The sequence below is a fragment of the Calonectris borealis genome, chromosome 9 (assembly GCF_964195595.1).
Source record: "Calonectris borealis chromosome 9, bCalBor7.hap1.2, whole genome shotgun sequence".
In the NCBI taxonomy this organism is placed as follows: domain Eukaryota; kingdom Metazoa; phylum Chordata; class Aves; order Procellariiformes; family Procellariidae; genus Calonectris; species Calonectris borealis.
The window spans coordinates 10,270,325-10,297,974 of record NC_134320.1 but is presented as its reverse complement, the minus strand read 5'-3'; the positions used below and the strand labels follow the sequence as shown (position 1 = coordinate 10,297,974).

Here is a 27,650-nt window from a genome sequence, read left to right as displayed (position 1 = left end):
TTTTCACCCAATATTTCATAATTGGAGCATGTTAAATCTTTGGCCTATGTGTTTGGCCCTTTTTGCTATCAACCAGGAGCCTATCTTTTTGCCTATCTTTGGCCCTTTTTGCTATCAACCAGGAGCCAATCTCTCCTTCATGCATCAGTCCTCCGCACCTCCGGTGCTGCAGATTTCAAAGTGGTGTTAGCTCTCACTGCAGCTGTAAAGGCTTTTGTATATGGGGACCTTATTCAAAGAGTGCCTTTCTTAATATACTACATTTAGACCTGTATTTTCAGTAGATGGACTTGTATTATTTGCTGGAAACTTCTTTTTTTGTAAGACTAATTATGATCTGATTAGTTTTAATTGATTGTAGGTTGTTGATTGTGCTCAGTGTTACCAGATTTTGCTCTCGTTTACGTCTGTGTGTTTAAATGACTTGATAGCTAGATAATTGATTGGGAGGGTGGTTGATGTCAAGGAAACAATTTTAACATCATTGTGAGAGCTCAGTTTATAATGGTCATGTATAGATGGTACTAATTTCTACAGATAAAGCATCTGTGGAAATAATTACAATTATTTACTCAGATGTGCATCATGAAAAATACCTATAAGTCATGAAGAGATAAGTAACCGTAGTGTAGGTAGAAAAAGGCAGATATTCACTGAGTAAAATGAAGCAGAACAGCATATATGAGATTTGCCTTATGGGACAGTGATTTATTACTAAGTACTCTCTAGATTTCAAATGGTATTTCTGAAAAGTTTGTTTAGAGCTAATGCAAACATTTTTGTCAGTTGTTTTTGCTTCAGGGGCTTCTGAAATGGTTGAGCCCCTTTCAAAAAAGCTGTTTGCTCAGTCTACAGGTCTAGGACTTCATACATCTAAATTTTAGTATTTAAGTGAAAATGGGCAATGTAGTTTGCTTATGTGCTGTGTTGCAACTTCATTGTCAGACTTACGATAGTGATCAAAGTCTTGAGCATCAGAGTATGATCTAATGAACAGGCATTAGAGTTTTCCCTTCGGTCCTTAAAAAAAAAGTCTCCTGTGTACTCTAAAAACAAAGTCTACTAAAAAGAAACCTTTATTTTCAAAGTAAATAAAAATGTTTTTAAAGACAGTTCTGTGCTGTGCACAATGTTATGTGAAGTACGTGTTTTAGCAGCACATTTGTGCTAGGTGAGCCTGGTGGAGGAGCGGGTGAGCTGAGAACACCCGGCACATCCTTCGTTCTGTCCTTCCCCTGAACCTGTACACAGGTGACCGCAGATAGATCGCTCCATCTCCCTTATCCAGTTTGCACAAAGGGAGAGAACTGGTTTGGTCTGATCTTGTTGCTGTAACAAGTTCTATTATTGCTGTACGGATGCTGTAGGTGTCATAGCTGGGTTTCTCCCTTTGCTATGAGGGTCATCTGAGTGCCACTTAAGGGCAAAAATCGGGAGTATTTTTTTTTTTTTTAGTGTAGATTTTCCTTAGACTACAATGACTCTATATATGTGAAGTTATATATACGTGTGTGTGTGTACACAGACAGAGGCAGAAGTGCTTTGTACTGGAAGCTTAAAAACTTTGGTCAAATCCACTATGTGCAGGTTGCAGGATGGCTTTGTTAACGTTCCTGTGTGACCATGAATCTGCCTGCCTGAGACCATGCTAGAAAAAGCGAACGTGAAGCAAAGAGTGTTTACAGAATAGTTGAACTAGACGCGCTCCAGCATCCCCTTTGTGGTGCCCAGGGCAGGACAATTCACTTCTCCTTCCCTGGGGTGAAGTAATTGCTAATGAGGCAAGCGGCCAAGTGGAGCGCTCCAGCTTTCCATCGGCAGGTCCTCTCCACTCCCCCACAGCTCCCATCCCTTCTTCCCAAACCCCTTCCAGCGCATCCTACCTGTCTGTTCAGATGTCTGTATGAAGATGAGTGAATCACATCTTTGGCTTTTGCTTGCTTTCTTTATGAATAGGTTCAGCGTGGTAGCTTTAAAGAAAACCTTTTGTTGGTGTAACTGCCCTTTTTTTTTCCTGGCTAAGGTCAGGTAAGGGGAGTGAAGTGGCTGAGTGTTGCCAGGTTAGAGGTCTGTGTAAATTAAACTTTAAAAAAACCCGTTAAGATACTTTACAAGGCTTTCCTGTTTTTCCCCTGAAGTGACCTATGGGCAAATATTTAGTCTAGGCTTCAGAAGTACTCACTATTTAGAAGCTGTGATTTGACATTTTGAAAAGCCAATACATGAAATTTAATTCAAAAACTTAGCAGTTTCTTTAGAGGTCTTGTTGTCAATGGCATGATAATGCTGATTTTAGTAATTTTCTGATAAAATGAAATTTGGTTATCTCCTTCCTAAAAAGAGTTTCCAGCTACTGCATAAACACAGAGGACAAGTAAGTTGTTTTCTTGTTATCTTGAATATTTTGCAGACTATATTGGTAGTTTTATCTAATGTCTAAAATGGCAATAAGTGCTAGTCACTGAAGATGCATATGCGTACATGCCCAAGCATATACCTTGCAAATTCAGAAAGCACCGCAGCAAGGCTGCAATGCCAGGTGTATAATAATAGTTGAGGAACAGAATTCAGGAAACATTTATGACTAAGTCGAGCGTAGCATGAAGCATTCCCTCTCTCCCCCCCAGCACGGATGCTTTGCTGAACCAACAGTCCTGTGTGGCTTGCACATTTTAACCATGAGTGAGATAGATTGTTTTATGAGGCCTAGTGCTTTCAAAATTCATAACGAAAGCAACGATAAATTCTAACTTGAGAAATAAAAGGTAATAGAAAGAGTAGGTCACTCCCCGTTGCCTGAGAACAGGTCTCTGTGGTTTGAGTAGTCTTAACCCTGGTCGCTCGTCGGTCGGCTTGCTGCAGAAGTTACGTGTCTGTGTGCCACTGAAGTCTCCGATGGCTGCAGCTGGCCCATCAGTTAAAATGAAAATGATCTGAGTTAGCTCATCCAGATAAGAGGTGTTTCCGTTTTTCAAGTATTTAAAACACTGAATTCTCTTACGGTAACTTTTAAAGCTGGAAAATATGCAAAGTAGACCTTTATAGATTTGGATCCACAAAACAATGGTAATTTCCAATGTAAGCAGTTAGGATTCATCCCATCCCAGCTGTATTTGTACAGAGTAAGTCTCATTTAGTCAAGCAAATCCCTTATTGGTGTCAATCAGAATTTTCTTTGAATAAAGAGGCTTTAATGAAAGAAAATGACTTTTCACTTTCTTTATTCTCAGCAGGATCTTCCACAGGTTTCCCTGCTTTTGAGCTGCTTGAGCTGATAGGTACTATAGTGTTTTGGAAACTAATTTCTGAATCACTAGGAATTTGGGGGCTTGAATCTTTTTGTAATTCTTTGCAATTTTCTCTGGACCAGAATCTTGTGGGAACTGGCAATCCCCTTAATGAAATTTATTGGCATGTTGGCTTCACTGCTGACACTAAAGAGTGTATCGGTTGTGCTGTGCAGCCCTGAAAGACTGGCTGGATTCTTTCCAAGTGCAATTCTCCAAGGTTTTCCGAAAGACATGACAAATTAAACATTTTGGACCTGACAAGTGAATGTGTTTTAGGGTGGAAAGGAGGGGATGTCACAAAAAATTTTCTTTGTACCACTAATTTTAATAAATTTGTTGACTGTGGATCACATACTGAGCCTTTGTAATGTGGCCAGAGAGTTTGTTGTCTGCAAATAGATGCATACCAGGCCAAGCAATCGTAAAAATGGCGAGATCTAAAATAAAAGGAGGGACCATCTGCCTGCTGGTTCTGGCTGTGCTTCCCTGTCCTTTCCCCAAATAGCTTTTGCAGACCCTGAATTTCCTTCCCTGTGCTTGAAATGCAAAACTTATTTTCCTTAAAGAAAATCCATAACACGATGTGGAGTGCGTTGGGAGCAGAGAGAGGGCAGGCCTGTGGGGTGACAGCATTTTGAGTTGATGAGACCTGTCACTCCCAGCTCAGCTGCTTGCGGGCATTGGGGACACCATAACCCCCACGTGGCTGCACTGTCTCTGCTCACTGGGTACAAATGCTGCCATGGGACTCGCTGCCAGGAGCGCGTTGGGTCATCGGGCTGCTCAGCCATGATCTCAGCTGCTGGGGGAAAATGGTGCGCCCAATGCAGATACCCTTCCCATGGAAATCACCCCAGGCATCAAACTGCTGTACTGCCTGATGGTGAATAGAGACGAATGTTGGTCCTACAAAAAGCAAAAGTTTTGGTGATGGTGACTCCATAAAAAGCGAATGGTTTTCTAGCCTCAGCTTCAGCTCCTTGAATACTCAGGCAGCTGTGGCAGTCAGAACTGCTGGGCAGTCTGTGTCGCTAGCACGTCTGAAGACAAGGTTAAATTCAGCCTTTACGCTACACCTCCTCCAAAAGTCATGGAGTCCCGACTGTTCTTTAGCTTCAGTTTGGGCAGGCTTGGCAAAGAAATATTTAATTTAAATTGGCCCACCCTGGTGGAATAAAATTAACAACATATATTAACCATATAAAAAAATCTAAAGTAATGTATTATGCCAGAGACAATATTTAGCTGGGGAGAGGAGAGGAAGAACAAGAAGTGTGAGAAGCACTTCACATTGATGTCATCCCAGAAAGCAATTTAATTTGCTGTTGTGAGTTTTAGTAGGATTGGGCTTGGCTAATGGTGTCATTGAGAAGTCTATGAAAAATGAAGGAAGGTGATGCTGTTATTTCATTAAGTGGCCCTTTCTCTTGTAAGTCGGCCCATTTCAGTATTTTAAATGTATATTAGAACTAATTGTAACTTTAGACAAGCCATAGCTTGGATGAAATATAAAATCAGAGTCCTGCTTGATCTTGACCAATCTGGCCATCACAATTCTTTTGACTCTTTATGAACATGCAGTGGATCTTCCTGTCGTGAAGATATTTTAGTCCAGGTGACTGAAGTCCATCAGCTTAAATTCTTTCTGTGTATCTGTTTCTTTAATTTTCTTCTTCCTGGCATGGGGAAGAGAAGAAATTCATTTAAACATCTGTATTAAATTCAATAAATTTTAGATACTCAGGATTTGGTGCCTGGGAATTAAAGCATTAGAAAATCATAGCATTTGGTCTAGTTTATTTTTAGAATGGGGAAGTGCTTGGGATGACTATCCAGAGACTATTGATCTCAGTTACATCATTTCCTCCTTTAGTGAGTGTTCACAGAAATATGACTTTAGGAGGATGACGTATAAGTCATTTTATCCTATGATTATGAAGAGAAGATGGGTACTAGCATCAATGCGCAATGTCTGTGCAGCTGGAGGAAAGCCAGGTACCATATCTGTTTCTGTAAAATCATTTACATGGATATTTTTGGTCATTATTACTGGGAAAAATAATGTTTTTGTACCTCGATCAGAAGATGATGGTGATCAAGCTGTACGTCACTGGTGGAATCTGGGCTGTTTCACCTGTGTGAATTAAGTAGTGATTATCCCTCTGTGGTGCTGGCTCCGGTGCTCACTAAAGATCTCTTCACTATTCAAAAAGGGTTTGGAAAAGTTGGCTCAACAACATACAGAAGTACACTCCACAACACTGTCAGGATGTGAAGTAAATGGTACTGCTGTGATTGTTGTAGCAGGTGAGGAATCGGAGAGTGCCTTTTTACTAGATGTATTCACAACCATTTCAGTACAACTAAATGTAATTCATTACTCACTTGAGATAGAGAATATAAAAAGCATTATAAAAATCCAAGCCAGCACAATTTTGATCTTGGCACAGATTGCTAGGTTGGTCCGTTTCCAAAAATAACAGACAAGTTAAATTGAGAAGAGGCAGCACTATGGTTATTAAATTAGCTTTAAATCAGCCCTACTCATTTACAAATCTCTGCTAGTACTCGCAGGCAGAAATTTGCTAATACCAACATCGCTGCTTCTGTCTGCCTGTGACGAGAAAACGGAGCAGTCATTCCACGCCTTCTAGAGATAAACTGCTAACTCAACCAGCTGCCACTTCCCATCACAAATGCAACACTAAGCATTGCAGTGCTAAGCTTTGCCAAATCCAAAGTACTGGCTCTACAAAGGATGGAGTCGGTGTCCACATTGCATAGTCTTAGGGTTTGTAAGAACATGCAGAATTGATAGAGAGAGGCATCACGTTTATTACACTGTCATACTTGATGTTGGCAGGGAACGGACTAGATTATCTCTGCAATCAGTGTATGATGAGGATGAGCTATTACTTGTGTCTCTGATTTATGAGAGTTGGCATAATACAGTATTGCATTTTATACAGGATTTTGCTATAATGCCATAGAAGGAAGAATGGCATTTGTCATGGCATCAATAGGAAAAGCATCACCATAAATATTGAAGTGCTTCACTGAAAAGTTTTGCAGTAATTTTGATAATGTCATATCTACTTACATTTAGTTACATTTTGGATGTCTAAACTTTCACGTAAGACTTCTCTGTTAACATCTGTTCAAATGTTTCCATCAGATCATGCACTTTGCAGCACTGAGAGCAAGAGAATTAGTGGTGTGGGAACAGTGATGTTCATACGCTCGCTGTGTTTCTCTACTTCAGGGTTTTGTGGAGTTGCATTCTTGTCTCACGTAAATGACCTTGCAGCTGTCAAGGAGACGTTTTCCCCTGGAGTGTTTCAGACAGCAATCAGGAGTGGCTTTCTGAGTGCTGCCGGTTTCTGAAGAGAAAAGAGAGGCCAATGTGTCATAGCTTACCCTGCCTCTGCCTGCAGGTGAACATCTGTGTAATGTTAATTTTGAAGGAGATGTAGCTATGCTCACCCCAGCCTCACAGGGATTTCCAGGGGGAAGAAGGAATACCTCCTCATTCTGCCAGCCCCAGCAAAAAGGGTAGTTTCCATTGGTGTAGAGAACCTGCAAATGCCACACATTTTTATGGGATTCCCCCACATTTCGAGAGAAGTCCCAAGATTTGTGGGATTCCCCAGCTCTTTCTTATTCTATGACTTCAATAGGAAGGTGGCTGCTTATGTCATTTGCTTACTTTATGTTTTTTTAAGAGATTTTGAAAGCTAACGTTCATGACTTTTCCAAGGAGCATCTGACCTGTGTTGACACATCTCTGGTTTTGAAGAGTGGACATTTATGGTTTCAGTGGCATGTCTGACTTATTAAAAGTTGAGATTGTTGCAAAACCATTAGCCTAACAGTATCTGCTCTAGGAAGGAAGGGTTCTCAGCGTAGTCAATGTCACAAACTTTCTGCGGAAAACGTGTTTTAGTGAAACTGCCACACAGGAAAATGCCTGCATGAAACATTTGTACCTCATAAATGTCAGTGCATGTATTTTTTCACTTTCACTTTGAGTTTTCTTGTAAGTGGTTGCTATAAAGTTTCCTACTGAAGGTAACAGTTACACTACTACAAGTTTGCTTTTTGCTGAACTTGGGCTGAGTGAACTTTGTTCAGGCCTGGGCATTGCTCCCAAAATGAGTGGTATAGCAGAGATGGTACGATCAGTGTGCATTGGTGTTTCTCTTCATGTCTATGTAGGAATATTTAATAAATAGATACAATGGTAGATTTAATGAAGGAGAGTCTAAAATGTATGGCTAAAGGATACTGCAGTGACTCAACATAACTTGAAAGGAGACAAGAGCGAGCTGTGCATGGTGAGATGCTTGGATGAGCCCATTACGTTCCTGTGGGGAATCACTGTTCGTAAATGGCAGGCTGAAACCTCAGTAAAGAACACGGCTGCTACTCAACCCCAGCATTTCTTGAACAGGACTGGATATTAATGTGTCAACTGGTACTGGCCAGGGACGAGTACTGGCTTGGGACAGTCTAAGGTATCATGGCTGGGTTAATATGAAGTCTCATGTGTCCTAGTAGGGTGCCTTGTCTTACCTGAACATCACACACTGGTATACAGTCCTGTCACAGAATCTAAATTAAACTTTAAAGCTGTCTCTTTCCATTTGGGCCTTTTGTGTTTTACAGTGGCCTTCCTCTAGATAAGTTTCTTTTTTCTGTTAAACAATCCCAAGTTTTATTTCTGCTTCAATCTCCCTTTCATAACTCTAAGGCAAGACGGACAACTGTCCTTGTACGTCTCCAGATCCATCTAGGAAGGAATCTAGCACAGTATCAGTGTGTCAGAATCCCTTTTTATTTTATTCATACAGACAGATCTTTTAGTGGTATCCTGGGAGTTGGTAGTTAAAGATACACCATATTGGGTAGGTCAAGTATTGCTTCTCTTTCCTCCCTCTCCCTCGCATCCCATAGCAACATTCCTGAAGCAGTTTCCTTGGGAAAGAGCTTTCAGAAAAGTTCTATTTATTACTGTTATGTGTTGATCTTGTCTATCTTTTACAAGTCTTTAATGTCTCGGCGTCAGTAGATAGTGCTTTTGGCCTGTGAATTCTAAATACTAATGATTTTTAGAAGTTTATTAACTCTTAAGCTGGCAAATGGGGACTAAGAGTTAATAGACTGAGAAGAGAGTTAATAGACTGAACTGTTGAAGGAACAGCTCCAACATTTTAAATTGCATCTCCATCCTTGGAGGTTTTCAAGACTCATCTGGACAAGTTCCCAAGCAGCCTGATCCAACTTGCCCTCCTTTGAGCATGGGTTTGGAGTAGACGACCTGCAGAGGTTCTGAGTTATTCTGTAATTATATCATAAGCTGGTCAGCAATTGAATAACTTCCTAGGAACATATGTATCCCAGTGTTTTAATGTATTTTGTATGGCTGTGTTACTGATACTTAAACTTTTCATAGATACGTTTGATACCAAAGGGAGTCTTGAACTTCTCCCTTATAGAAGGGAAACAGTGTTCACAAGGGCTGGGGAGAAATCTTGAGATGACTGTAATTACTGAAAAAATAGGAACTCTCTAGAACGAAGTCAAAAGAGGAAGAGACTTGTACGTTTGGACCATTATATGTATAATGGACCATGTGTGAGTTTTATATATATACATATAAAAATCAAATATGATGGAGAATCATGAGATTGTCCACTGGAGAAATTTGTTTTATGGAGATGTGAAAGCTTTCTTTTCCAATACACCATGGTTTTAGTTTAGGGAAAAGGGAGGGAGGGAAACTTTATATTATTCTGGATAGCGCAGTGCAAGAACAGTGAGTAAAATACAACTTACTTAATGTCCACCATTGCATCAGACTGAAAAAGTGTTCTGCAGAAGTGTTGCTGCATTTGCTTTCCACTAGTGTCCTGCTTTTCCATCCCTTCTAGCAGTTCGCTTGCCCTTTCTCATTTACTCTTTCTGATGCTTAAGTCTTTGAATTAAGCAAATGTTGTCACTCTAATACGTGACTTTTCATTTGTTTAATGTATTCTAGCATGTCAGATGGGCTTCTCTTTTTCTATTTTTGGGTTGTATTTCGAGACAGTGTGAATTTACTTTTTTTTGGCTGTTCTTACGGTGGTTTCTTACTTTACTTCTGTTTCGGGCAATAGTAGTGCTATTATGATGATACTAATCCCATTTCTGACAAGAGAAATGGTGGGCATGGGTGCCAGATAGTTTATTCCAGGAGAAGAACCTTGGATTATTACCAAGTAAAACAATGTGGTGGCACTCACAAGCTACCAGCAGTTCAAGAGGTTGGACTGTGTAAGACGGTGAAGAAATTGGTGGGTTACTTGTTCTAAAACTTATTAGCTCAAAGTCATATCTATGTACAGTTCAAATTGTGTCCGTCTGTCTATTTGCCTACATGTATTTACGGAGAAAGAGAGAGTGTTCCTGAGAATGACAGGTAAGTTAACGTGGTGGTTTTGGTCTCTGTCATGAGCTGACAGATTGCTCTTGAGTTATCGGTGGAGAGTGACTGTTACAACTGGCCCAACTTCCTCACTTCCACTGTTCTCGCATGAGCTCAGCTGCACCAGGCTGGGAAGAATGGAGGCCGGGGAAGAAGTTGTTCATTCTTTGGTGTAAAAAAGGAAAAATGCAGCAGAACTCCTCAGTTTATGAAGGGGGGAGGAAGGCAAATTTAAGTGTAGAGAGATTACCTGATCTTTTCTTTATTTCCACAGCAGGAAAAACCCAAACTCTTGGAGCCTTTGGATTATGAAGCTGTTATCACGGAGATTGAAAAAAATATTGGAGATAACCAGTTTAAGGATCTGATATTATTCCCCGACGATGACTTTTCAGTAAGTACAGGGCAAATACGTGTTATTCTTTCTTTCTCTTAGGTTTGTCTGTTCATTTTTTTATTTTATATTCATTGCTAGAGGGAGAGCCAGAAGTTGCCCAAGGACTCTCTAAGATTTTCTTAATTTATGCGTAATGCCTTACTTCCTTCCCACCAAATTCACTCTGTTTTTCTCTCTAACATTTGTATATGAGTGAATTTACTGTCCAGGATTAGGTAAAGCTCAAAGCCCTGGTTGTTCCCAAATACATTTCAGGAACTCGGGAAACATGTCATTCCGTTAACATATACTTGCCTGTTTGCTCAGCACAGTGGTAGTTTAAGCAGTGCTGGAATCTCTCCCTACTATTATAGTCTAATTTAATCACACTTCTGTAACTTACATCCAGTCTTTCTGATCCTATTCTGTTTAATGTATTTGGCCACTAGAATCAGACAGCCCATGATTCCCAGCCTTCTGCTCAAAGTCAGACGTTTTACACGGTGGCTGTGACACATTACCAAGCTGTGCCGTTGCAGACATTAGATTGCACGAGAAAGATAAATCCAAATGGATTTTTTTGTTTGTTTGTTTTGTTTTGTTTTGGGGTTGTCTTAAATTCCTCTTCAGTGGGGTTTGAGGTGTGGCATCCTGAGTGATGGGGGTTGCAGAATCCCCAGTGCTGGGGCAGGCTCCCATGGTGGGATGCTGACAGGCAGTGGATACCGGAGCCCACAGCCATGGAGCTGTCTGACTTCATCCCGGGTTCCCCGTTGCTTGTCCTGGTAAGCTGCTAAGAAATTGAGAACCTGGAAGTCCAGGGCAGCCCTCACCGCGGCAGCGATGGGACAGCTCGGGAGGGCAGGGGCTGCCTGCGGGGCAGCTGGGGAGGCGTGCTGCCAGGCAAGTAAACTGGCTGATTGCCTGCATCTTATAGCAACTTCTTCAAAATCAACCAATCTATGTAAAAGATTCAAATTTTGATGAACAAGCATTCTCTAATGGAAATACATTTCAGTCTGTGACCAATTGTAACTGCTGTGTGAGGGCCTTTCCCATCAGCTCATGGCACTGCTACTGTCCTGTGGGGCCGGCTTAATCTAATCGACTGTTTTGTTTTACTAAATGGCTCTATTTCCTTGGTGGTATTAACTGAGTTAATGTGCTCCTGGGATTGAGGGAAAACTAAACAGAATAGATTTCCTCATCATCGTTAATTCCTTTATCCATTTTGCACATTTGTGAATTGATGCAATTGAAATTTAGCATTATAAGGCTGACTAGACATACTGTGTGTTGTCACGACGCCCTTGAGCCCCTTGATTTAGAGAAACTGAGCTCAAGTCCCTCAGCGAAAGAAGAATCATGTCCTACTGCTCAAGACCTCTGCCTGTCAAACCATATTTTCATATCCTTATTTTCATTTCACTTTGAGCAGTTGCTGCCTGGCTTTTAGTAGCTACTTCTATTTTGTTTCCTCTGTGTTATGCTTTGCAACTATTCTGCATAATCTATTTAAATAAAAAAAGAAGAAGAAGAAGAAAAAAAGATTAAGAGAGATGAGCGAAATACTTGCATAGTGGAGGTGGCCTGTACTCACAGAAGAGCAGAGGCAGCGGTAGGTAGGGTCCATATACTTACAATAAACCTGTCTCTTTTCTTTGTTATCTTCTGTTGAAGTCAGCAGCAGTAACAGCCTATGCCACCAGACAGGACTGCAGAGCTTTCATAGCAGACAGGTTTTCCAGATGCAGAGTGTCTATTTATAGCCCTGCTCCTTCCTGCTGAAATATCACCTGTGCACAAAAGTCTGGGTCAGCCATTTGAGTAGAAAGAGATCCATGTCTGACTGAATTAGGAGGTGCTCAGGCTGGCTCTGAGTGTTATTTAATGTGATAATGCTCCAGGAAACGGTGGACGTTACTGTTTAACTCCTAATGATTACAATTGCTTCAGACTTTGTGGCTCAGTGTTGATGCAGCCCCAGTTTGGGCCTATGTGTTTGCACATCCTATGGGCAAAAGTCTCTTCAGAGTGAAACCCCACCAAAAGAATTAGTTGAGGTAATGAGCATAAGAGAAAATTCTGCTTTTAATAATGAATTCCCATTTCTAGATCTGTAGTCTTCACCACATGCATCAGATATGGGTCAATTATCATCATAGCTGCTGTACTGTCTGGTCTTTTGTCTCAGAATTGCTTTCTCTCTTTGAATGTCATTCAAAGAGAAGGCAGTTATTCTCACGAGACTTTTGTTGGTCATTTCCAACATCTTACGAGAAGTCTGTGGAACAGCAAAGAATTCTTGGTATCAATCTGAACCTGATAGACTGTATTCCTCCATTTCCCTGCATTTCAACAGAAGAATACAAGATGTATACATTACAAAGGTGCATTCTCTGGTTTTACTCCAGCTTCACTTTTTTGTAACTGTGTTTAATAATCCTTTAAAAAAAAAAAATCATTGATTCACATCAGTTCCACTTCTTGTTTTCCTAGCAATGCCTTGCTTCCTAACTCTCCTCCTGCCTGCCCAAAGTCCAATTTCCCTTTGAGAAAAAGCATGTCAGCTCAGCTTCATTTTTCACCTGCTCCCGGATCCCATGAACAAATTACCCTTCTGTTGCTGTGCTGTGAAATAATGGTCAGTGGAAACTTCTGCAGCAACATAGCAACTGTGTGGAGGAAGGATCTGCAGAGTTTCACAGGAGCTCCCTGTCACACGTGTACGAGCTTGTACTGTACTTCTTGGTGATAGTAAGTGGGAGGTGGGCTTCCTGTTGCATTCATATGGTGGTGATGCTGGTAGGTTTGCATCCTCACCATTGGGTTACCGTGCCCCATTCACCTTCTGTTCCTCAGACCTGGCCACACTCTCCCTTGGCAACTGGAACGGCTGCTGTCTGGCATTACTATCTCTCACTTTTCTCCTACATGCTTACCAGCAAGGAGGCCATGAAAGAAGTGTGACAACTTCCTTCAGATTGGTCTCCCTCTCACCTTTAACCTTTCACATCTTGGTCTTGCACGAATTTGTTGTCACACATTTGTACTTCTGCTCCTAAGCACCTTCAATGTATCCAAGCAAAATGCTTGCTGTATCTTTCATAAGTATTTTTTTCATCCTTTCTTCATGTCACCATTCTTAGGAAATTTGCTGAACCCACAGCAGTCTCTTTTCAAATCTCTCCAGGATCTCACGTCTTGTGTAGAATCATCGGTGCCCTCCCTTAGTGGCAACAGGCTCAGCACCCCTTGCTAACACCTTTGCTTATGTGGAGGTTTAGTAACTAAATATATGTTAACAATATGTTGATAAATATAAGTTAATTGTTATAAAAAGGTTGCTGAAAGTATTTAATAGGTACTTTAATTTGATATGATATATATAAAAGCATGTTAAACTCTTTGGATCATGAAAATTTGTTCTTCTTTCTTTCTCTCCCCACATACTATTTTTTAAATCTCTGTTTGAAAAGTGGAAATTAGACTTTCTTAAACTAATTGTATAAATATGGCTGAACGTTTGATTTGAACCTGCAATAATTCATTGCCTAAATTTAGGACAGGTGTGAGATGGCAAAGGTTACTAATGCAAAACCTATTGAAGTTCAGTCTGACGTGCTCCTGGCTCTTCTGGACTTTTGAAAGCCCACCCAGGTGCCCTCCAAGTATCACAGAGGCCTTAGAAGAGGGGCTGAGTCGTGCAGTGCTGATACTCTCCATCACTGCAGGTGTGACTGTTTCCAGGCTTCTTGTTTTTTAGCTCTGAACAAGAAAGAGCCAAAATCTCCCTATTTTTCAGACTGTGAAACCTCTGCTATCTAGATGTTGTACAGGGACAAAAATTGTTTTTTTGGATACAGAAGTTCACAACAGAATCAGATGCATCTTTAAGGGGAGAGTGCAAGACTAGGCGACGACGCTGCCTCTTTACGTGAAACGGAGCACATGTGCCATAGGGGCAGCTCTAAGCACAGGACTTGAAGCCTTCTTGGAAATAACCCTGTAAACCTGGCTGTTATTTCTAAGATCAGAAGAGTTACAGTGGTAAGATCATGGGTTATTTCTAATAGCACATGACTTACCTCCCACTTTCTCATGTGATAGGCAGTATCTGCTCATCCTTAGAGGAGCAGAAATTGAGTCCGTTATTCTCATGACTAATGGGATATGGGTATCCTTGACGTGCAAAGTTCACATCGGCTGGGAGGAGCAGGAAAGTGAGAGGTGTCTAGACCTAGAGGGATGCACTCCGACTATTTAAATAGAGAGAGCTAATGCAGTCAGCAAAGCAAGCATTGTGTGGGCAAAGCATAGCCACTCACACCGAACATGATTCGGTGAATGACGGGGCAAAATCTGTCCTTTAAATGTGCTCTGTGCTTGCTTTCCTTTCGCTTTGCCCCTGCGCACATACCTCCTCGGTGAGGTCTGTGCTGGGACAGCAGACCTGTCGGGAGCCCCGTAGAGCAATAGCATTTGCACGGTGGTATTTGTACAGCAAAGTTGCATCTTATCCTGCTTTTTAATTTGGTGGACTAATTCATTACAGATTTTGGTAATGTTAAGTAATCTGTTTACTTGGGCAAAAATGGAGCTGAGCAGCTTTTCTTTAAAGAGATTGAATCTAAGCATTAACATACAGGAACATTTCTGCCTGTGTGCGGTTAGCTCTCTTAGAAGGGCTGCCTTTTCAGGAAGTAAATATAATCATTTTTGATGCATTCATCTCAAGATTTAACCACTGATAACATGCTTTCAGACTAAAAGCCATTAGAATAGATTCAGAGTGAAAATGTTTGAAATGGCTGATGGAGTTTAAACTCCATTTTCAAGTACTAAACTCACCGTGTCAGTGGGAAGTAGACACTGTCTGAAATTCTTAATCAATCTTTGATAAGGAGCAATATTAACTTGTGGCTTTCACTGTAGAAAGTGGATGAAGAAAGAGAGGGTGCTTAATTAAATTGCACCTTATAACTAATCAAACACCTGGGGCCAACAGTTTATGCAAATGAGACAGCCTGGCTGAATGCCAGAAATCATTGTTGGATACAGGATATTTATATAAAATAGATTAAAAAAATAATTCAGAAGAATTATGGAATTTAATGTTTTAGGCTGATACCTGCATTATTTGATTATCACAGTTTGCATGCACAAATGAGAAGATAGTTGGCCTTTGATTTGAACAGGCAATTGCTATGATTGCCTAAACATTAGAAAATTAGGCTGCATTCAAAGCACATTTATAAATGCTGAATTCTGTAAATAAAATCCTTTATTTTTTTGATGACCCCTTCAGAAGCACTAGTCTGTTTTTGAAATTTAGTTGTTTTCTGAAGTAAAAAGGTTTTGGTGAATACATGCTATGCCTGATCAGCCTTTAAGAGCATTTAACTTTGGAAGTAATCAACTATGAACAGGAAGTGTTTTTGTGGCAAGGCTTTTGCAGCTAAGTGGTTGAACATAACCAATTCTCAGAAGGGAAGTGCTTTGTAGTTTTTAAAACAAGTTTAATTATAACAATTACAAGATTTTTCCATGTCCCAATTCTACGTAAATAAATCTGTGATATTCTTTGGCAAAATCTGCAAATGCGACAAGCCCAATGTTACCTTATTTCTCTGTTTTGCATGGCTATGTTTGTTTCTTTTAAGTGCAGTCTTGTTGAGAAGGAAAGTGGGGGAGTGTACCACAGGCGAACCAGTGGGCTTGAGCTACGTCTTGTTCAGCTACAGTCTTTTTAACAAGCTGTGTAAGGGAAGGGAGGCACAATGACCCCATTAAGGCAAATGTTAGCTGTGTTGATATCAGTTGACAAGAAGCATTGTATTAGGTAAAAAATCTGACTGACTATATGTCTTAACTAAAAAAAAAATACTGTGAACTATCTTCTGCGTAATACATGGGGCAGGTGAGTTTTGTTAGGGCAAGCAGAAGAGGTTGTTGGTCTCTCTGCAGCTTAGTCACCATCCCGATAGGGTCAGTGCGAGGTACAGAGTGCATCACACATCTCTTCTCTTGTGGCCTCCCACTTTGCCTTAGTCTGGAAACAGCAGCTGATCTTAAGCAGTGGTGATATCATGGAAGGATGGTGTGCGTGCTTTGTGGCTGCTGCTGCTGGTGGAGGGGCCCCAGCCCTGGGAAGAGCTCCATATGATGGACCTCAGGGGCACCTGTGGGTTTTTAGCTGTGCTCAGGGATTGCATCTTCTCGGGACCAGTTAAAAAAAGGGACTTAAAATGTCATGTATGTGTGAAGTAAAAGTAATGAAGTGCGTTCCAGAGTCTGTGGGTACTGCTGGGAAGTCCCTAAGCAACCAAGGATTCAGACATCTTCACTGTTACTAATTGTGGCATGAAAATTTGTACTTCTCCATCTGCTGTCTCTCTTACTCATAGACTAAATGATTGTGTAAATGTCCACTGCATGCAGGCTTTGGTAATACAGCTGGGTAGAGCCCAGGAACCTGCATTTAGGAAACTGCACTTAGTTTGTCAGAACAACAGGGTTTTTTTCACTTTGTGGTATCTACAAGGCACCATCGTTATTTGTGGAAGCCAAAGTGTTTTAATCATGTTGTATCCTCAGCTATCCAGATGAAACAGAAAAAGTTTGGGGAATCCCAGGACGTTTGCATCTGCCTGAGTGACACATGCCTTTCTTTCATAATTACTCACATGGAAAGTGATGGGGGGGAATCAGTGTGGTCTGTGTAAGCTGTAAGGAAAAATACAGTCAATAATATCCAGGCAATTGTCACACAGAGTCTGAATGCTTCAATTTGTAGAGAAAAAACATCACTGGGGATTGGGAGGAGGTCCTCGAGGGGCACAGTGGATACTGCAGGCTGCTTCATGGTATTAGTAAGTAGTAGTTCTTCATACTAAATCAGTCATATGCCATAGACCTTTCTCCAGAAATCATGTGCCTTCCTGTAATGGAAGAGAAAATAAGCTTGGGAGATCAGATTCGTCTTGGTTTCAGTCCTTCGTTGTCTTGAGTGGTGGAGTTACTCCATTGTAACTGAGAGCATAATCTGGTCTGCTGGGGTTTGGTTTTGTTTGTTTTCCCCTCTTATGGCAGAGAAAATGAATGGGCCAGATCTGTGGATTAATTCAAAATACCCCAAAGCTTCCTCTCATGTGACTTTTGCAAAGTGGCTGCCTTGCCTGACCTCGGCATGGAGGCCCTGGGTCACACAGAGGAGCACTGCTGGTGGCCCTGGCCGCTCATTGGCCTGATGGGAACTAAGGGAAGCTTGGCTCCTTGTGGAGACCTTCTGGAGATCCACTTCTCTGTGTGGTTTCCTGCTGTGGGGCCTGACAAGCCAGCTCAGTCAGGACCTGCTTTCAAAAAAATGGCTTAATTTGTGCAGCATCTGTTGAGTATGGAAGGAGGTTGCAGGAAGTGTCAGGAGTCCCATGTCAATCCTGCTCCGCTGTCTGCACCCGCGGATGGAAAAGCCCCACTGAGAAGCTGCTGCCTGGTTCCACTTGCTTTCCGACCATCGAGCTGTCCTGTGGCAGTCCTTTTGCAGCTTATTGGGAGGACTCTCTGCTCCTCTCTTCTCTTTCCAAAAGAGTCAAAGTTTTTAGTTCTCTTTCCACATTCCTTGCTGAAAAGGCATGAGGTGCAGAAGGGAAGTGGAGGAAACAAGTAACGCTGTTGGATTTGGCGTATATTTGTGGGAGAGGATGTAAGGAAGACTTGATGACATTTTTTATCAGAAACCTCGGAGACTGAAGCAAGTTTGCTTGGAACAACTTTGTTCCCAGAAATCTATTCGAACACTGCTCTTGCTTGTAATTAGTGCTTTAGCTGATAGTATTGAATAGTGTGTGTGGGCAGGAGCTGGGTTGTAGTTGTTGGTGTGCATGTGTATTGGCTGCATGACAAATTGAAAAATGCAAGCCATAATAATAAGGTTCTTAACCTCTTCATGAGACAAAACTGCTGTTCTGTCACTCTGACTAATTTGCTTTTTCTTTGTTTTTGTCAGACAGACACAATTTCACTGGAAATCAGGACACTGTATCCTTCTGTACCTGAAGATGCAGAACAAAAAGCAGAAAATTTATTTGTTAAAGAGGTAAATATCTAGTGTCTGTATCCTTTAATTTTAAATAAAACCAAGGGTTTGGGGGAGGCTTGCTATGATTATAATTAACATAGAATCATAGAATAGTTTGGGTTGGAAGGGACCTTTGAAGGTCATCTAGTCCAACCCCCCTGCCATGGGCAGGGACGTCTTCAACTAGATCAGGTTGCTCAGAGCCCCGTCCAACCTGACCTTGGATGTTCCCAGGGATGGGGCATCTACCATCTCTCTGGCCAACCTGTTCCAGTGTTTCACCACCCTCATTGTAAAAAATGTCTTCCTTATATCTAGTCTAAATCTACCCTTTTTTCGTTTAAAACCATTCCCCTTGTCCTGTCACAACAGGCCCTGCTAAAAAGTTTGTCCCCATCTTTCTTATAAGCCCCCTTTAAGTACTGAAAGGCTGCAACAAGGTCTCCCCGAAGCCTTCTCTTCTCCAGGCTGAATAACCCCAACTCTCTCAGCCTTTCTTCATAGGAGAGGCGTTCCATCCCCCTGGTCATTTTTGTGGCTCTCCTCTGGACCCGCTCCAACAGGTCCATGTCTTTCCTGTGCTGAGGGCTCCAGAGCTGGATGCAGCACTGCAGGTGGGGTCTCACCAGAGCAGAGTAGAGGGGCAGAATTACCTCCCTCGACCTGCTGGCCACGCTGCTTTGGATGCAGTCCAGGATACAGCCCAGCGAGTGCACATTGCTGGCTCATGTCCAGCTTTTCATCCACCAGTACCCCAAGTCCTTCTCGGCAGGGCTGCTCTCCATCCCTTCATCCCCCAGCCTGTACTGATACTGGGGGTTGCCCCGACCCAGGTGCAGGACCCTGCGCTTGGCCTTTTTGAACCTCATGAAGTTCACACGGGCCCTTTTTGAGCTTGTCCAGGTCCTCTGGATGGCATCCCATCCCTCAGGTGGGATATTCTTTTAATATCGTTTAGGTGATTTGAATCAGGTTTGGATTTTGGAGGCCAGAAGGAGGGGGAGGGTTAACAGCATACCTGCAGGTGCCTATTCTGAGATGTTTGTATCTAGAAAAATTGCAAATGCACTGAATCAGCCTCTCATTCTACTGTTTTCCAGCTGCATTCCCTGTCACTACTAGTCCACTGATACTGATGTTGGTATTTTTACATGAGTGCTAATCATTGGTGATCTGAATGCGCTTTGCACTTTGGAAATATTGATATCTTTCCAAAAAAGATAACTATTTGACACTGTTTTAGACTATTAGAGTTATTACAAGGTATGTATCTTATTTGGAGGTGTATATTATAGCCATCTGAGGAGTAGTTGCACTGTGAAGGATGTGTAGGTGTTTATATTTATTGTCAGTATTTAGAGTCTGTTCTACCTTCATAGTAGAAAGTCTGTTGGAGTGACCATGGGTCGGAATAGGAGCGCGTTCCCGGAGTAATGAGGAGTTCCAATGTGGTCATTCTCCTTTATTTCAAGATATTGTGCTACTTTTATAAGCTAGCCACAATAACACACGCACCTCCGAATCCTCTATTGGTTTACAGTCAGCAAGCACACGAATCTTAACATACACAGATTGGTCAAAAGCAGGTGTCCACGCGAACGCTTCCTGCGCCTGCATTCCGTTACATAATCTACTGATATTTACATTCCTCAGCCTGTTTTTCCTACTCTACTATCACTTCAGAGACTCTAAAACTACAATTGCTCTTTAGCAGCCTTATACTATTACTAACAAATCCTCAGTGCTTGGAATGTTCATAGGATGACCGTTATTTAATAAAAATCCCTCCACAAATGTCGAGTAAAGTTCTTCCATGGCAGTTAGAGCCCCACCAGGAGTGATTAATTGCTCTACCTTTAAAAAAATCTATAGTTTATTGTTTCCCCACCTGATCTCAGATTGTAGGAGAAGACGGCTCTTCGTGCTACCGCAGGGATATTTCAGTTTGTCACTGATTTTATCACTTTGAAGGACGTTGGAGGTGCTGACTGCACTGTTCAAAGGAATTTACTTTAGATGGCTCCTTGAACCTTCCTCATCTTTCACTAGAGATGTAAAGTATAGCTCATCATTTGCATTAACAAAACAGATTTATGAAACCAAATTTTCAGCCAGTTTCTATAAGGGATTTAATTCCAAGCACTTATAATTAGCCTGTAATGTGTGTGTTCTCTGCCTTTTTTTCACAGATTGGGATTTTTCACACTTGGCTTCCTGGTTTGAATGAGTATGGGCCATTTCATACGCACTAGTAACTGCAAGAGAATTTGTGGAGGAAAAGTCAGTTGGGATTAGAAAAAATAAAATCCAAGATTAGGCAGAAATGTAGCTGTTGAATTATATGCAACGTGACATTTTACAGGCTGGCCCTATTTCTCTCCAGCAGGTCTAGAAAGAGCAATAACAACTTTCTGCCAGCTCAAATTGCCTGAACTTTGCCACCTTTCTTAATCTGACAGTAGGGTTAAAAGATAACATAGTTTGTGGAATTACCTATCTTCCCAGAAGCCTCGCTGCCCTTTCAGCACTTTGGGGTCTGCTTTTTATTTTAAGGTTCCACAAGTTGCAAGGCCAGCACTGTGCTCATGGCTTTACAGAGAAAGTGGTGGGTCTAAAAATGGAACGCAGTACACAGTGTCTGGGAATCGTTACAGCTGAGTACTCCAAGGGGATGCTAATGACAACCTGGTAAAATATATATTGAGCACATCTATTAGCTTTCTCTGCAATACCAGTGAGCCAAGGGAAGGGAGAGAGAGGAGCAAAGCAGTGGGAAAAACAGTACTACAGAACTAAGCCTGTGCATGGAATAGTAGCAGGATAAGACCCTCTTTTAAAGTAGTAATGCATATGTTCCACTTTGCGACAAAGCCAAAAGCTATATATAAAATAAATTGAGCTCCGGGAAGAGGGTGGTTTCTAGTCCAAAATTAAGTAAAACTGAGCATGGGGTGCCGTGAAGATCTGTAGTCCACTGCCGCAATTGCACAAATCTGTACTGTCCCAGCAGCAGTCTGTTGTGTTCCAGGCTGGTGTTCAGCACTTCTGGATAGATGTGCAGGAGTGGAATTTGTGACCTTTGCTTCTTTTTTGGAGCTGTGAAAAAGCCAACACTCAGAAAGAGTCTTCTCTTTCTTCAGACATACTATATCATGAACAGTGAAGGCATCCATCTTGTACATACTTGACTAGCTGTTGGTTGACTGGACTTGTTACAACCCAGGAACAAATGTCTGATTCCTGATAGGACTGTTGGGGAAGCTATACGATGTACAGCTTCTCGCTGAGGCCATTTTGGTGTTCCCCATAAGTGGTAATGGCTATCTCGGACTGTTAGTGTATATTACACTATCTCAGTAGTTTAGCAAGTTGTGACACTAAGACACGGAGCAAGTCAGTTAACTATAAATGAAGGGTCTGCTGTTGAAGGTGAAACTAGTTTTCTTCATGTGGCAGCGTGAGGACATGGTACTGAATCTATTTCAAGAGCTCGGATCCATGATCTCCTGTCTCATCCTTCTGGACGTTTGGTGGTGTTCAGATGGTCTTGTCTATAAGGTACTGCTAGGTCATTTTAAAGGGTTGTCAGAAGTCTGTGATAATGCCTTAAAACCCCATCTGTCTCATCCTGGGCGTTTGTTTCCTACTGGTGACAGCAGGAAGGCTTTACTTCCACCTCTAGCTCTTTCATTGCTAGAGTCCTTCAAGGACCAGGTTTTTTTTCCCCAGCCCTTACCAAAATCCATACATATGACAGCTTGGGGATTTGATCAGATTCCCTTTGTTCAAGTGATCATAAACAGTACTTACAGGCACGCCAGGATGACTTGATTGCCTGTGCAGTATCGATTTATGGATGCAAAAGAGCTGACAAGCCAGATGAAGAAAGATGAGGCTGATGTTGAGGAAAGCTTTCAGTATGGATAGCATTTGATGCTGTCCATCTGTAGTGGAAGGTTTGTGCCTCTAGTTGTCTAATTCAGTTCTCTTAATACTGCTTTTAGATTCCTCAGTAACCAAAATCTTTCACTGGTGGTGATGTTCAGGTATTACGGTAATGGGTGAGGCAGAAGAATTTGCTTTAAATACGATGTCTAACCTTCTCCTTTCTGCTGAAACTGTAAAATGAAAATTTAAAAAAAATAAAATTAAGGTGAGTTGAATAAGTAAATAGTCCTTTGATAACTAAATATTTTCTGTAGGATGCAAAGAGAATAAATATTTTACATTTTATGATTGCTTAATATCTGAGTCCCTTTATTAATTTATACCTAATTATTAGGTATATTCTAAAGGTAATATTTGTGAATTGATCATTCCTATACCTGCAGTCGTCTTAGGATATTTTCCTTGTGGATTTTTCCACCTTAACTTTTCTTAGGCAGGAGGAGCTTGAGTAACTAAATTAGGTTCCAAGAAAAGAGAAGTATACTAATGGCATTCTGCATATGCAGCATTACTTAAACCTGTTTAGTGACTCTATATTTTATGTCAAATTGTGGTGGTTTAACTTATGGAAATGACTCTTAAAGATGAGGACAGTGAAGAAATGAGCTTGCTGGGGACAGCTGTTGAGGTGGAGCTTTCCTGCACCCCAGTGTTGGCTCCTTTTCATTTGTGGGTGTAATTGTAGTCCTCACACTTTATCCTTAGAGCAGTAGGGACCATGCTGGCTGAAAAGCACTACATCAAAATGAAATAACAGTGTAAGAATATTGAAATTTCATTTGATCGATGATGTAGTTAATTTTGTCTCTATAGTACAGTATTCACGTGGACACCTCTTAACTTTCCTGTGTAGATTTTCTAGATACAAAAGTTGGAGTTGTCACTTGTAGTAAGTTTTTAGAGCCCTCGCCATTCATCTGGGGGATTTTTTATTTGAGATTTTGCAGGTTGTGTCCTACAGGATCTGTAAGTAATTATTAAACGTGAGTTTTATTAATTGTAATGTTAAAAGAGCCACAGCCTTCTGTATAACTACTGAAAGTGGTTGTGTGTCCATACAGTTGATTTCTGAGGCTTTTTTATTTACAGGCTAATCTGCATTGCTCTTACATATTTCAAAGTCAAATTAAAACGGGAACTCCTGTTGATAAATGTCACAAAGAAAGTTTTATTATTGCTCATCACAGTGTAGATTTCCTCAACTTCAAAATCTAAGTGCTTTCAGTACTTTAAAGAACTGTAGTGTCAGGACAATGACGTATGTTATTAAAGGACAGTGGATCTTCTGATAGCACAAGAGGTAAATACTTTTTAAAAATGTTTAATACTTTAAAATAATAGTGTGTTTTAATGTTTTGGTTTGTTACACTGCTGTGACACTGGACTTTACTGTATGTGTGAACTGTGTTAATTTGGAAACAGCTTTGAGAGCCCCAAAATGAAGGTCCAGGTTGCTAGCAGCTAGTCGTGACGCAGCTGTGCTTGTTGTGGGCATACGGGAGCAGGGGTAGGCCTGGGGTGGAGGGCTGAATTTCAAGCCAGGGTGATCACACCGCCTTTCACCTTCCCAAATCTCCGCACGCTGCCTTTGGTTGTTGCAGCAGAGGTCACAGGAGGGAGAAGTGGTTGGAAGGCGCTACAAACGGTGCCATGCATGTCCCCGGTCACGGGGCAGAGCACAGAGCCATCTCTGCAACTTCCCCTTTAGCACTGTGGCCACATCCAGCTCTGGAAGGTCTTTGCTTTCTGCTTCCAAGCTCTTGTATGGCCTTGCCCTTCCCTGTTCAACATCTCCTGCTTTCCACTTCAGAAATAGCTGCTCCTCAAGGGTGAGTGAGGTGGCAGGATTGCTCTGTGCATGCAGTTTCTCTGCAAGAAGTGCAGTTGTTCCACGAATGACTTTTATCATACGTGCATCTGTATTTCCGAAGACCAGATACCTAGCGCTATCTTAGAGAGAATATAAGCAGGGGAGTTGCTTTCAGATGTTTCAAGGTGTTTGCTTTATTGTGTTTCTCTCACTTCCCATTCCCTTTTTTTTCCTCCAAAAGGTTCATTTGCATTGCAAGGTAAATCTTTAAGTGCCTCTTGCACTTTGGTAGCCATTATGCTGTCATCGCCAGAACCAGAGCTAAGAAGTTACAGGAAAAAGCTTGCAGGATTGTCTGTCTCTCTAAGGAAAAATTAGGCCAGCTGGGCAACAAGAAAAAAGAAGAGAAATGACCTGAATTTGATAGGGCCCTTGGGAATGGGCTGTGCAGACTGCCTGGTCAACAATGCAGTAGGAAAGTTCATGCAAATGTGTGCCAACCCTCCCACGTCCCAAAGCTTCCATTTCTCCGTCTATATTTTTCCTCCCCCACAGTCCACTTGAGCTGAACAGCTCCTGCACTGGTGCTTCTGCTCTTTGCCAGCAGCAGTAGTATCCAGCTCTGGCCTCTTGATGAAATCTCTGCCTCTGGAAAGATTTTTCTTACTCCTCAAATCAGGTTTGCAGGTATATTTCTTCACTGCTAAAATTAAATTTCCAATAATAATTTCCAATTAAAAAAAAGAAAAAAATCATTAGAAGTCTGTACAGTCATCAGAAGTGTTTGATTTTTAGTTGGGATATTCAGAAGAGAAAATGCTGTAACTTTTTTTTTTTTAAACTAGATCTGGTTTACAATGGATAGCCGCAACAAGCTAGTTCAAGAACAGCATTAGCTGTTGCACTGAATTAGCTTGCCTTTTGTGAATTTACTGAATGATACTTGAATGTGCTGCTTGTCCCCTTTGATTTTTATTTTGATTAGCTTTTTCTTGGAGGAGCACAATAAACCTTTATAGTTACAAGCTAAAATACTGTGGCCTGCTCTATATGTTATTCACAACTCTTTTTTTGAACACATCAGCCTATAATGTTTGCAACAAAAGCCTGCGTTGAGAATTCTCTGTGGGCTTTAATTGCATCTGTTAAGTAGAATACTTAGTAATGAAGGTACCACAGGGAAAAAGTGGTCCTTTCTGTAGAAGGTTCAGTTGGTTTACATTTGCCAAGTAGAAAGCGAGTGAAGTGTGAATGGGAGGGTCTGTGCTCATCCTCATAACGTTCAATGAATGAACTTTTCATTGGCTCATGTAGAACACAGTATATGTTGCTCTTGTAAGAGTATTCTTATAGCCTAGGTGGCTACCAAATAGTTTTAGTTAAAACTTAGATCACGCAAATACAAGAGTGACCAAGTTGTTTTATGAAGATTCACAAAACAGAAAGGTGGGTTTCTTCTCCATTCAGAGGCAAAGTGCAAACAACATTGGAGGGAGTAGGAACATGGTTGTCAGGGGTAGGCTTTGGACCTGACCCTGCAAGGTGCAGAGTTAGTCAGTTATAATGCTATAGTATTATGTTCATTCTCAGAGAATGTGATTATTTTATATTGTCTAATGGTCACACTTTATGCTGCACTCTGTAAGATAATGAGGGTTTGTGTCAGACCAGAAAGTAGATGCTAGATCCACATGGATCTCTGTTTACTGCAGATTGCCTTTGGTTGTGCTGAACTGCTCAATTCAGTGTCAGGGTGGGAGAGAACTGCCTATAAATGTGCATCCACTTCTTTGCTGCCTTTTCCATACTCTAAAACAAATAAAGTTGTCACAGAAGACTGCGGCCACACCCAAGATGACTTCCTAAATTAATTTGTGGCTACATACTCTGCATGTTTTACACAAGATTTAAAAAGGAGATTTGTTAAGCCAGTACTGAATAATTTAGAAAGCATCGCCTTTAAGTTTTCAGTCCATCTCAGTTTTTGCTCCAGCAGCCTGGTAATCGATCCCCTCTCTGTCTCTCTGAGACAGAGACCACTGTGCAAGCAATGACTCCCATAGGAGCTTCAGAAGAGGCTGGCAGGGAGGAGAGGGAATACTCCTGGTCGGAGGAATACTAATTTGTCCTGTCCTGTCCCTTAGTTGCCTTTTCTTCCACTTCCTTTGCGTAGCTTTTAGTATTTAAATATCTTTGATCTATCCTTTATTCCATTTTCTTTCTTTCTTTCTTTCTTTCTTCTTTCTTTCTTTCCTGGAGTCTCGTCCTTCCCATGCCTTTCTATGAGACTATGTCTTTCCTGTTCCCACCTCAGATTCCTTTCAATGTTGCTGCTTCTTTCTCTGCTGTGGTTCTCCACCATTTTCCTTCCTGACGTGCCTCCTTTTCCCTATGGTCTTGGGCAGCAGCTTCTACTGTTAGGTTTTAGGCTCGATCCCTCTCTTTCTTCCTGTCCCTGTCACATGGGCTAGTGCAAATGTTCAGGTGGAGTGTGGGGAGAAAGTAATACAAACTGGGGTAAATTCTTCCGCATACTGTACAAGTATCAGTTTGCATTTTACACTCTGTAGCAAGAATCACTGGAAATTCTGACATTGTGTCATTTTTCTTGTTGTAGATGTGTACCTTACCAATAACTGTTCATATTTCATGCATCTTGTTGCCTTTAAAAATGTCATGTTGTGTTTAATTGCATTAATCTGCATCGAGTAAATCGCACTGTTATTCTGGTCTATTTGACAGCATAGTAAAGCCCTTCGGTATAGTCTTTGTTCAGATCTGGTTCTCTTATTTAAGGGAGATTGATATAAGAACAATTTCAAAAGATGAATGCAAAACCAGCAAGAAGTTTTTTAGAAAATAAAAACTACAAGGACAGGATGAGATGACTGAGCAAATTCAGTGTGGAAGGGAAAATGAGACTCTGGTGAGAAATTGTAGTCTTATTAATATGTTCCTGAATGTTGTTAAGAGGTTAAAGATCAGTCCTTATGGGCAGAACAAGAAGTAGAGGGCTTGTGCTGCAACAAGGGGGAATAAAAGGAGTAGGGCAAATGCATTTACAAGGGAAGACTTAGGTAATGAAACAGGATGCAAACAAAAAATGTATAATTAACGTCCATGCAGAAAGTCAGGCCTAAACTAGATAGTGTCTTTTGAGGTAATAGGATATAATTTAATGATGCTTCCTACAGAGTAGATGAGAATCACTAAAGCGTGTTAAATTGCTATCAGTGCCCTCCTCCATCTTGTATGATTCAGTGCATTTGATTTAAAAGAGAAATTGTGTTTCAAAATGTGGAAACATGAGACTCTGACTTTCCTTTAAGAACTGTGCACCCAGCTATAAAATAGAAGAATATGTTCTCTAGCACAAAGGACTCCCTCAGATCTTTCTTAGTTCTCTAGCCTTCTTGAATCTAAATAGTTGTAATAATTCTATTGTTGTTGTTTGTGTTTTTTCTCTTTAGGCTTGTAAATACTACAGTTCCCAGTGGCATGTTGTGAACTACAAATATGAACAGTATTCAGAAGACTTCCGACACTTACCACAGTAAGATCTAGCATAAGTTCTTCTTTTATTTTTTCCTATTAGGTTTGTGTCGTTTTGCTGAGCTTTATCCATATTTGCACTTTCCTTTGTCTTATATGCTCTGCTTGTTTTACCGTATTTATAGTGCCTT

At 41.2% G+C, this 27,650-nt stretch overlaps 1 protein-coding gene across 3 annotated transcripts in view; it reads left to right on the top strand.

Moving 5' to 3' along the window:
* DOCK10 (dedicator of cytokinesis 10) overlaps positions 1 to 27,650 on the top strand; it is a 162,558-nt gene that overhangs the window by 45,970 nt on the left and 88,938 nt on the right. For all 3 annotated transcript variants that reach the window (XM_075158204.1, XM_075158202.1, XM_075158203.1), the window contains exons 2-4: positions 10,028 to 10,147; positions 18,138 to 18,227; positions 27,438 to 27,520. In XM_075158204.1, the coding sequence (XP_075014305.1) occupies positions 10,028 to 10,147; positions 18,138 to 18,227; positions 27,438 to 27,520 (293 nt within the window). The remainder of the gene's footprint in view (positions 1 to 10,027; positions 10,148 to 18,137; positions 18,228 to 27,437; positions 27,521 to 27,650) is intronic.